The sequence below is a fragment of the Triturus cristatus genome, chromosome 3_1, assembly GCF_964204655.1.
Source record: "Triturus cristatus chromosome 3_1, aTriCri1.1, whole genome shotgun sequence".
Taxonomy (NCBI): Eukaryota; Metazoa; Chordata; class Amphibia; order Caudata; family Salamandridae; genus Triturus; species Triturus cristatus.
Genome location: NC_140583.1, coordinates 687376702 through 687389342, shown reverse-complemented (window position 1 = coordinate 687389342; position 12641 = coordinate 687376702). Strand labels below are relative to the sequence as shown.

Below are 12641 nucleotides of genomic sequence, written 5' to 3'. Positions count from 1 at the left end.
AAAAATATATCCTGCCTTGGGCTCCAAAATTCCTGAAGACGATACTGTGTACACTGATTCAATCCTAAAATGTCAGGCACAATGTCTATGTCTGCACATTCATATGAGTGGGCATAATCACCACATTCAAAGCAGATGCCAGGCAGAAATTTGAGCTTTCTACGCTGATTCCGAAATTAGACATAGAGGTAGAGCAGGACCATGCACCTTCCGCACTGAGTCCGAAATGGGGTGTTGAGCAGCCTGTAAGTCTACTGTGCCCTCTGTGAAATTGTACATGCAGCAAAGGCATGAGCTTTCTGTGGTGACTCAGAAATTGGACGTTGAGCAGGGCTAAGGGCCTTCCGTGCTGTCTCTGAAATATGGCATTGAGCAGGGCTGTGAGCCTTTTGCAATGAGTTTGAAATGGAACGTTCAGTAGGACTATGAACCTTCTGTGCTCTTTCTCAAATACGATATAGATCAGGGATATGAGCCTTCTGTGAAGAGTATGGAATGGGACATTGAGCAGGGATACAAACCTTGTGTAATGCGTATGGAATGGGGTGTTGAAGAGGGATATAAGCCTTCTGTGATGAGTATGGAATGGGATGTTGAGCAGAGTTACAAGCCTTCTGTGATGAGTATGGAATGGGATGTTGAGCAGGGATATAAGCCTTTGTGATGAGTATGGAATAGGATGTTGAGCAGAGTAACAAGCCTTCTGTGATGAGTATGGAATGGGATGTTGAGCTGGGATATAAGCCTTCTGTGATGAGTATGGAATAGGATGTTGAGCAGAGTTACAAGCCTTCTGTGATGAGTATGGAATGGGATGTTGAGCAGGGATATAAGCCTTTGTGATGAGTATGGAATGGGATGTTGAGCAGAGTTACAAGCATTCTGTGATGAGTATGGAATGGGATGTTGAGCAGGGATATAAGCCTTTGTGATGAGTATGGAATGGGATGTTGAGCAGAGTTACAAGCCTTCTGTGATGAGTATGGAATGGGATGTTGAGCAGGGATATACGCCTTCTGTGATGAGTATGGCATGGGATGTTGAGCAGGGATATAAGCCTTCTGTGATGAGTAAGGAATGGGACATTGAGCAGGGCTATGAGTGAAAATGGGACCATGAGCAGGGCTATGAGCCTTCTTCGCTGACTCTGAAATAGAATGGCTTAGGCACAAGTCTGCAGCTGCCTGGCTGACGCATGCATGCAGTGTTTTGCATTGGAGAAGGTCTGATTATGCTTTTTTCTGTTCTTTGAAATTATAGTTATTGCTCTAATAAATTAGATAAATTAGATAAATTCATAATAATAATAGCCTTATTCAGCTGTTCTACGAATCAGACATATTACATTTTCGCTCTGTGGTCCAGTTTTTGTACCCTCTACCTGTAAATTTATAATTATTCATTTTAACCATCAGTGGCAGAACATACTAGCCTGTTGTACATTCCGTTTCACCTTTGCATCAGTCAATAACCTGTCTAATTGCGCTGTTTGCAAAGATCCTCTCGAAAGTAGATTTTTTACAGTTTCAACCTATTAACCATCTAGCAGTAATAGCATTGTTAGTCACGGAAACATTTATGATGTATATGTTTATCAACATTTCAACATTGTCTTGACTTGCACATGAAACATTTTGCTTTCCTAGGTAACCTGGTGCGAACATTAACGGACGACAACGTAGTACGTACGGTGATTGAATTTTTAACCTACTTGCATCTCAAAGGTAAGCAAATTCTGTTTTAAAAGTTTCTATTGCATGTGGATTTAATTAACTTTTCAGAGTGAACCTATGTTAAGAATGTCTATTTCAATGCCCTTTTCAAAGTTTTGCATAAACAACTATTCCCTTGTTTGATCCTCTAGAGAATGTAGATGTAGTAGGATCTCTAGATCCTCTAGAGATAGTGGGGGCAAATTAGATACAATCCCAGCTGTGCTGAAGTGATTCTGTTTATGGAGATAAGTTGTGATTTGTCTCGTGTGGGAATTATCCTCTGTGTTGGTCCAGAAGCTTCTCTTCCAGTCATCTGCCATCCTTGGCCATAAGTGGGAGTCCAAAGCAGTACCATGGGAAGAAAGTTTCGACTATTGCATATGAGATCTGACCCTAACCCCAGCACAAATTCATGTTCACTTAAAATTATATGAGTCCATTATACTTATATCGCTTACGTAAGCGTTATTGACTTCTCCTGCAGTAATACATGTGATTAATTACCCTTTGTAATCCATCAATGGGCCTCAGCTACAGCCAGAAAAGTTAAAAAATGAAAATGTTCACCTTTTTCAACTTTTTGTGGCTGATTGGTTTTCCCTCTCAGCAAAAACAAGCTGAGGAGCCTAGACAGCCTTCTATTAATCAGCAGGTGCTTCAGAAGCGGCTGAGGGAATGCCATGAGAGAGAGGAATTATTTTTTTCAACCCTTCTTTTAGTTTCAGAATGTTTTACTGTATCAAGAGGTAAAACAATTAAATCATATGAGTGTTGGCAACAAGAACTATTACAAAGAGCCTGTAACATACAGTATTACAATTTGAGAACAAAATCTAAACATTTAGTAGCAATCATTTGCAAAGTGCTAAAATAGATTGCAGATAGAAAAATATAAAGCATTTATATGTTTGTAGAATAAAAAGAGAGAAGGAAGAAGAGAAAAAGAGGAAGAGAAAGAGCCTTACTTAAGATAACAGATAAAACAGATTTAACAACCAATAATAGATATAAAAATAGTGCATTATAAGCACTATAGTACCAAATCATCTAGGTAGATCAAAACCACGACTTCGTTGGAGGGTCTATAAATATGTTTGGATAAAAAAGAGGTAAATGCCCTAAAGGGCAAATTTCTTCCACTCATCACCTGAACAGAAGCCAATTATGTCCAGTCTAATCTGTGACTATGACATATCATATTCTGCCATCTTGCAAAAGTAATCTGCGTAGTACCTTTCCAATTTGAAATAATTATCTGTAATGCAATAGCAATGAGAAGCTCATTATTTCCCAGTCATGGTATCAATGTTTCACACATTGAAGGATCCTCCCAGGGAAATGTTTATCATGGTAAGTTAAACAGTACATATATCTATAATTTAATCCCAAATTTGTAGCCAAAACATTTGACAGAAGGGCACTCTAAAAACATATGCAATATTCCACTATTATCCCGATTACAAGACCAACATTTACTATCATTAGACACTCTAAAAACATATGTAATATTCCACTATTATCCCTATTACAACAAGTCCAACATTTACTATCATTAGAAAGTTTCATCATATAAAGAGAAGAAGGAGTTATGAATAATCTATTATAGAAAATGTTTAAGTGTTACTAGCTGAACGAGCAGCATAATACATTTTGGACCAAATGTTATTCTAGCCCAATCTCTCTCACTCTCTCTCCCCCTCTCTCTCTCTCTCTCCCTCTCTCTATCTCTCTCTCTCTCTCTCTCTCTCTCTCTCTATATATATATATATGTATATATATATATATATATATATATGTAATAGAAGAGTATACAGAAGGGGAAGTATCAGTTAATTCTGACTCTTTTAAAAATGTAGTAGGTAGCACTTGTTTGATAGAGTGAACTAATATTTCATATTTAGAATTGGAAGAGGAAGGTGTATTGGTTGCAAGGGTGCCAGCATTGGCGCTATGCAGCCTCGAGTGTGCCAGCCCCGGGAGAGAGCTGAAGAACCCCATATCTGAGTAGATATGGTGCTTTTCAGTTCTCTCCTATTCACGAGATCAGGTGCAACAACTTGCCTTGCTGTACTGCGTGGTGTGAATTCTTAATAAATCTGCCCCATGGTCTTTAAATAAGAACGGAAATATAAAAGTAAGTTTTAATTTTTGTCAAATAGTGGGTACCTTAACCAAATCATGAGAAAGGGAAGGTCAGATCTGCTTAAGAATGAATGCAGAATTAGTTTACAAAACTGAGAAAAGTAACTCTACTTTCACCATTGGGACCTTTGAGATTGTGTAAAGAGATATGATATTTTTTACCATTCCATAAAACATTCTCAATATAGTGCCAATTGATGTAAAACATTCAGAGGAAAAATGAAAATTAATAATAGGTAACCACATCATCTTAATAGTATCTAATCATCCCACCAAGATAGAAATATAAGAGGCCATTTTTCAGTCTGTGAATGAAGTTTGTGTTTAACTACGTCAAGGTTAATTGATATGGTATCTTTAATTAAATTACAATATTTGCATCCTAGGCATTTGATACATTATCAATTCCAGGTAAAACCAGAGCTTTTAAGCATGTCTTTAGAACAAAATGTATTATGTGCCATGACTTTTGAATTATCAGTATTTAGTTTGTAACCTGGCACATGGGAGTAGTCATATAATAAGTGGGAAAATGTTGGAAATGTTAGTAATATCGTAATTTTATGTAAATAATAATATCATCTGCATAAGACATGAACCTAAACTTATGTGTTCTTAGTTTTATAACCATCAAAACTATTAGATCTACAAATTACTCTTAAAGAGGCCCAAGAGCTAAGATGAAGAGTAATGAGGAGACAAGACAACCTAGTCTTGTACCACTTTTCAAATTGAAGTTTGCAGATCATTGGCAAAGACAGGTGTTTTTGGTGTCCAATAAAGCAGGCTAATACATTTTAAGATATTAGGTCTAAATCGCTGCTATTGTAATACCTTAATCATGTAACTGCAGTCCACTTGATCAAAAGTTTTTTCAGCATCAAGTGTAACTGCCGCAGCAATTAGTAAGAACTACGTGATGCAGCATGTATGGTATTCAGAAAGGTTCTAGAGTTATCTGTAATGTACATGAATTTAAAAAGCCAGATGGTTCTAGGCCTAGTGAATCTGGGATGAATTGATTGAGTTTAAGGTCTAATACTTTCGTAATATTTTTTACAGTCAACGTTAGTAAGGGAAATGGATCTATAATGTTTGAAGGAATATACATTTTGGTCTTTCATTAGGATCAAATATAGCATGGTTTCAAGAAAAGAACCAGGTGCACCATTTAATGACAGAAAAAATGTAAGAAGTGAGAACAACTTTGAAACTAACATTCTAAAAGAAACAGGGGAACACAATTCGACTGTAAAACTATCAGGTGATTGTGTTTTGTCAGGGGGCAGTTTGGTAATGGCAACTATTTCAGTGACATCAATGTCTTTTTATAGGGCAGAAAGATCTACTTTTTGTTCTTGGTACATAGATTTTGAAGTTAAAAATTCATCTAATTTAGTGGCATACGAGGACTTCTCAGGAGTATATATTTGCTTATAATAATCCGAGAAACAGACAGGTATCCTAGAACCTTTATAGTGTTTATTGTTCTCATCCAGGATTACATTAATTTAGTTTTTTTCCTGTTTTAGCTTTTAAATAATTAGCTAACATTTTGCATGCTTTACTACAACCACTGTAATATCTCGCTTTATCCTTTAGTAGGATACCATATGCACTGACAGTTGGTTTTTCATAAATTCTAGTTTAGTTTGATTCAAATTGGCTACAGTGTTTTTATTGGCACAAGTAATACATTCATGTTTTAAGACTTTAATTGATTTTAACAGAGAATAAGTTTCAGCAAAGGTTTTCTTAATTTTGGCCACCACAAAATTGATTATAAACCCCCTTGCAGTCACCTTGAAGGCATCCGACGCAGTGTCAAAGGAAATATCTTGTTGAACAATAATATTGAAGAACTCAATACAGAAATGTTCAATTTCATCAACAAAAAAATATTTTTTAAATACTAAGTTAGAGAGTCACCATCTACTTGATCACCAGTTTTCAGGAACCAAACTAGATCTACAATAACCAGCTCATGATACGAGATAAAAATGACATCTATATCACCATTAACTAAAGATCCCCACATATCATAACTTAAAAAGATATAATCTATCCTGGATCTAGCTTGATGTATGGGCAAAAAAAGTTTCTTCTATATGGCCAGGATTATAAAGACCCCATGCATCAACTAAACCGCTCAAAGAAATTGAATGCCTACATTCTTTTTGCAATTTGTTAGAGCTTTGTCTTGATGTGGAATACCTATGTATAAAGAGATCCATGAGTTGCTTGCAGTCACCTCCAACCAAAAGGTTAGTAATAGAACAAGACAATAAATTAAAGTAAACATTTTTACAGATATCCAATTATCAACCATATTCATTGAATATAGTAATTGGGCTGTCATCAATCTAAAGGTTTCTACAGTAAACACTAAGGACTGACATAATAAAAAGAAAATGTTTTTATTATTTTTGGTTTGGGAGCAGAAAGACTGGCCAACCCAGTGTTTCTTTAGCGAGTGAAAGTCTTTATCCATTAAACGAGTTTCTCCTAAATTAGAAATATGACATTTCAGCCAGGATAAATGAGTGAGAATCCTTCGTTTCTAAACTGGGTCACAAAGATGCTGAATATTCCAAGAAACTATATGAAGGGAACGCATAAACATAGTGGTGCATAAACATAGTGGTATAAACCTGATATACAATAAACAAACCTGAACTATAGTACTATAAAAGCACACGAACTGGAATAAATGGACAATAACATGGATAATTATATACTGCATCCAATTTGAAAGGGTGAGGGAATAGAATGGAGAAGACAGAAATACAGGTAAATAAGGAAAGAAAGGAAAGGGACTGGAAAGAGGAAGTGAGATTGGTCCTTCAATAGTTAAAAGCAAATGAATAGAAAGAGGTCATCCTGACCTCAACCAGAACAAAGAAAGTTAATTAGAGAAAAGAATACACAAATGGAGAGTGGTGGAAAGCTGGAGCAAGAGCCATCATGGAGCAAAATACTCCCACAAATAAAAAAATATACAAACCGATGAGAAACCATTATATAAGAGAGTACAGACATGGACGAAGCACAAGAAATGCTTCAAAAACACTTACCCAATAAGAGGAGCATCTATAAGGACACAACAGCATGAGGGGAACAACCACCCATTTTTGCTGGACAGACAGTGAACCTGTAAAGGAAAAAGAATCCAACCTAAAGTCAGATAAATGGAATTTATTCACACACCGGAAAAAAAGACAAAAAAGAAAACCATGAAGAAAAAGGCAATCAAGTTTTATTTACTTCCTTTCCCTCCTCCCTGTGACCATGGAAAAAGTCTTTTAATTGAGCATTAGTTTCATAACTATTGTTTTGTCTTTGAAAGTTACTTTAATAAACATGGATGAACAGCAACAAGTAATCCATTCAAAGATCTTAGGACTTGACACATTTCTAGAAATTCTTTTTGGCTGTTTGCCATTGCCCTGGCAACATTTTGAGTAAAGAAAACCTTATGACTAGACCACAGCCTTTGCTTTCTTTGCTTTACTACTGAAATGATTATCATGAGGTCAATGAACTGCAAGAAAAATAAAATGTCTTTAGGTCTAGTGGAGTGAGCTGATGAAGCAGATCTAGGGTCAACACGGTGTGGTTAAAAGTAGGTCAATCGGACAAACCAACTATTTTTGGAATATTAGTTTTGAGAAAGAAGACCATGTTAGAACCCTCAGCTCTTTCAGGGATATAGTAGATATGTAGATTGAAACGTCTGTTTCTGTTTTCCAATTTTTCAGTTTGTTTCTTGAGAAGAGTTATTTATTTAGTCATAGAATCAACTTTAACAGCAACATCCTGTGCATTACTATCTCTTTGTTCTACTTCTGCCACTCTGGACTCCAAACTAGACAATTTTTCTTCAATTACTTGCAAGTTGGAATTTGTTTCCACAACGAAAAGTTTCAAAGTCTTGATTTCTTCTATAAGTCTTCAAGAGTGAGCAGAGGCGGTGATTTAGAAAAAGACAAATCTTTCTTTGGTCTTTTATTTCCACCACCTGAAGTGTCTTTATGTGGATTTGTAGTTGAAGCAAGAGAAGGGTTTAAGAATGAATGTTGCCCAATTATCTATCCTAAGTGTTATGGGTTCGGACATGGCACAAAAGCTGAAACAGTGGTGCAGGCTGGGATGAGTTTTAGTGCAGAAATATAATTTTGTATTATTATGTTTTATTAATATAGTTATTGCTATCAAGCACAGAAGAAATATAAAAGACACCTAACGGCTTCCTATTTCAATGGCCCCAGGAAGTGTATAGATCAAAAAGTGCCTTCAAGATGGTTGCTCATCAGAAAATCAATGGAAAGTCAGATAAATATTTAAATAAAATTAAATTACTTCAATGACGACCAAGAATATCAGGCCAAGTATCCAAGTCTCATGCCAGTTTTTAAATAATCCGTAGTATAGTTGTCCAATTATAAGTGAAATAGCATGAAAGGATGATACATTGCTAGTTGAAAGCAGAAAATGAAAAATTATCTGCCTCCTTGTACATCCCAGCAGAGATTAAGTCACTTCACCTGCAGACCTGCAACACACATTTTATGTGGAAAAGATGATAGAAAATGAATGTTGCCATGACCAGACATGATGCGTGGCACAGCAATAGAGATTACAACTAGCAGGGACAGGGATTCATCCTGACAAGCTCATCTCGCCATGCCCCCATATGTCTGCTGCTACAGCAAGCCGCCACAGCAACTCTGCTCAAGAAATAACCACTGAAATTCTCACATTGGGATCTGAGGGACTGGGAGCGCTGTGTCTGAGTGGCTATCTTGCGGTCAACCAAACCGCACCTTGAACCTTTCTTTTAGGTAAGAGACAGCTCCCTTTTCGAGCCTGTAACAATAGAAATAGCCCGCAAAGTGAGCTTTCTGATTGGCTGGCTAGCTCGCAATGTACCTTCCAAGGAGCTAATAATAAGTAAAGAATGGCAAATGATTGTTGTTGATGGTTAACATTTGGTCTGTGTCTGTCGAGAACCTTCAGTATGGAAAAGTCTCCACTAAATCTGCATTCCATGAATACTATACTGTCATTTCATAAACATTTTGTACTCTATAGTTCCTGTATTTATGAATTCTAAAGCAGGTATTTTGAGGCTTCCTCATTTGATGAGTAGGTTAATTAAAAATTCTGAATCAGACAATTGACCAATTCAACCAAACAATTTTCAGACATGTGCTAACTTTTGGAATGTTCTCCTTCTTTAATAGTATTAATGCTATTTAGGAAAAAGCTGAATGCCATTATTTATGCACCCTTTCTGGGGTAATCTAAACTGGCCATGCTAGTTTCATGTTTTCTACATTCATATCTCTTTACTGCTTTAGAACTGACCCAATTTATGGGTGTCTATATAAGCTTTACGAGGTTCAAAAATGCAGCTAGTTTCACAATTCCAAATTTAGCTCTGGACTGCTGTGGCTCTAGGTCAATAAATTGTAATGAGCATTTCACACATAACTAAATTGATTAAAATCCTGACAACGGGATACATCTTAAGCTTACATGTCATGAAGTGTCCTCTTGGAGCAATTCTACTGAGCATATCAGCTGGTGGTAGGCTTAGCAAGAGAAGGGAAGACTCTAGGTGCTTTCTTAAGTTGGTAGTCATCAATCATTGTCCAGAAGAAAAGAGTCCCAAAGCACCTAAATCTTATATTGTTTTCTGAATAATTAATGCAGATGATTAAAGGGCTGTCGTGGGGATGTAATGTAGGGTCAAGTCTTGTGAAAAAAGTGCTTTTGTAACTTTTTATTACGGTATTGCATTATTAATCAAAATCATTACAAACATTAAATAAGATCACAATGGATCAAAATATACCTGCTTTGGCCTACGCTTATCAAAACTACAGTGAAGTTAGCCACACCATCATAAATATATACTAAAAGACTGATTGGCATATGACTGGGTCTGAACTGGGGTGGTGAGATGAGCTAAAGAACGATGATGGATTCAACCCAGATCTGTGACTGGGGGTGAGTGTCTGAAAAGTTTCAGCGTTCCATCCATCATCTCCTTGTCTTTACTTTGTTCCCCCTAAGTTGGCAGGGAATGCCCAGACGTGGGTCCCTTGCTCACTTTGCCACTAGATTTAAGCTAGCCTGGCTGATGAGGGGTGCTACCCCGAAACCTGTCCCAAGATGCTTGTTTCTGGTCCAGGGAAGACCTGGCTTGGCAGTTCGGGCTGGACTGTTCCCATGAGGCACAGGGTCAAGACTGATTTGCATATGGCTGGGTCTGAACTGAGGTGGCGAAGTGAGCTTAGGAACGATGATGGATTCAACCCAGATCTGTGACTGGGGGTGAATGTCTGAAAAGTTTCAGTGCTCTGTCCATCATCTCCTTGTGTTTACTAAAATAAGCCATTACAATAACAATAAACGTTACATAAGTCTCCCAGCTTAAACTTTTCCTTTGAACCGAATCCATGAATATTGTCTGCAAACAACAAACAAAGAGAGGTATTAAAATGTCAGCCCACAAACTAATCTTCATCTTAAAAACTGCAACAAACAGGTCATTAGGGCCTTGTGCACCATTAGCGTGAGTCAAATACAGAGACTTAAGTACACCATATTTAGTAAGCATTACTGGTTATTATATGATCTAACATAGGTTTAATGGCAGGAGTGTGGTTTATTAGTTACACCAAGACCTTTAATTCCATCCATTCATCCAGAGAAGCACTCTGATTCAACACATTTTAATTCTTAGTAACGTGGTTCCAGATCTTGTTAGAATCCCCGGCTTTACAGACCTCAAATAACTGTAAACAGTGATTCTCATCAACACTCTGTTTGTCCTGCCAGATGGGTTTCCTATAGGCAACTCTTAGTTGTCTCCCCTCTAAGTGCAACTTTGAGTTGTTATTTACTGACTTAACTTTCCCCGGTGCTAATTTAGGCTTTTATTATGAGATCATAACTCCTTGGTGTAGCAGTGATTGGTAGGGTCACTAAACACACTCCTTGAATTATCAACAGATGAGAAAATGTTTAGGAGTTAATTATACACATCCTCAACTAAGTTAGACCAGCCTGTGGCTCAGCTTGACGGACATTTCACATTTGGTAAGCCACTCAGAAAGTTGTTGCTTCTTAGAAATGACCATTTTACTCACTTCAGTTTCTAAAGTCCAGAAGAAGCACCTACCAGGCTTATCATGTCATGGCAGGATAAATCATAGTTGATTTCTATCCACTGAGGGAAATGATCATTACACCTCATGGATATAATTTCAAAATCAACAATATGTTTATATACCTCTACTGAAATCCACGTATAATTCAACACTTCTTATCCATGAGCAGAGACATATGCACTGCAAGGAGGTTGACCTTTGATATAATGGCTATTTAACATATATAAATATAAACAGTGTAATGAATTCAGCAGTTCTACCCCCACTTTTTCACTGCTTGATTTGCAGAGCCTGCAGATAGGAAGGCATCAAAAGGTATCTTCATGTGAAAACCTACACTCAGTCTCCTCACTCCTAAATAAATGTAAATTAAATCCCCTGTAAGTACAACATGGCCCTTACCATGCTCAAATATGAGCATGCTGACTAACGGCCTGATGTAGAATTTGATGGATGGTACTTTGTCCTTCAGGGTGGCAAAGAACATTACCTCTATCAAATTTAGAGATTACCACTGTCCCAGCAGTCATCTCTGTACATTGAAAAGGAACCACCATCACAGAGGTTTCTTTCAATGCACAAAAAGCTTGGTGGACAGTTATGGGCACTTTTGATGATGATTCACCAAAGCTTTCAATAGCACAAAGCAGTTAGTTTCTAAAAATGTTTGAAAAATCAAATGACCCAAAAACCCTGGGATATTTTAAAGATGGTTGATTATATTTTCTTCACCCTCACCACCAGGTTTTACCTGGTAGTAAAGAACAGCAAAAAAAAGACATTACACCATCCACCCTAATCAGAGCATGTGGTGTACTGTCCTTTCTTTGGCGTTTCTTACTCTGTTGGATCAGTGGAGAAAATTTTCTGTAGACGCAGCCAATGGGAGCTCTGTAGACAGAAAATATAAGGTCCACCTTTCTCTAAATAAGGCGAAACGGATTAAAGATTTGGCAGACAGTGTAGTCTGTCATGTTTGAGATAGAATGCTCTGTCTACCAAACTTTAAATCAGGCCTTAAATCTGATAAGAGATACGATCAACCTTTTGAGCCAATGAGGGGTTAATATATTGGTGGCAGAATGCATGGATGAATGGTGGGATAAGTGAGTAATGGGTGGTTGGATGAATTGATGGATAGTTTGATACATGAATGGGTGAAAGAGTCTGGCTCTGGATAAAGTCAAGTTACACCTATCTTAAAGGCCTAGGCTTTGAAAGCAAGAGTGATGATGTTAAAAATGCCAACAATTAACAATCTTATGCCAGTGCAATCATGGTTGCACAAGGCTGGACATATGTGTGGGTGTATGTACTGCCTGGGTGGATAATCATTGTACTAATCGACTATGTGCCACTCTTTCTGATTACATTTACAATCAAAAATCAAATTATTTAGCTAAAACCCATTTGGAAAGACTCCATGGAGGTTTGAGAAACGTGTGGATTATCAGGAGTAAGGTCTCGATGCGTATATTTGTTTATAAGTTTTATTTAGTGCGAAAGTGACCCTAGTGGGTATCAGAGCGCTTCACATACGGTTTGAATAAGACATAGGAACACAGCTCAAGGAGACAGATCACTGTACAAGTAGGTCAATGTGCAA

The 12641-nt window shown here is 37.2% G+C and overlaps 1 protein-coding gene across 2 annotated transcripts in view; it reads left to right on the top strand.

Annotated features, from left to right (window-relative positions):
• GAL (galanin and GMAP prepropeptide) overlaps nucleotides 1-12641 on the top strand; it is a 168870-nt gene that overhangs the window by 124586 nt on the left and 31643 nt on the right. For both annotated transcript variants that reach the window (XM_085646380.1, XM_085646379.1), the window contains one exon: nucleotides 1647-1724. In XM_085646380.1, the coding sequence (XP_085502506.1) occupies nucleotides 1647-1724 (78 nt within the window). The remainder of the gene's footprint in view (nucleotides 1-1646; nucleotides 1725-12641) is intronic.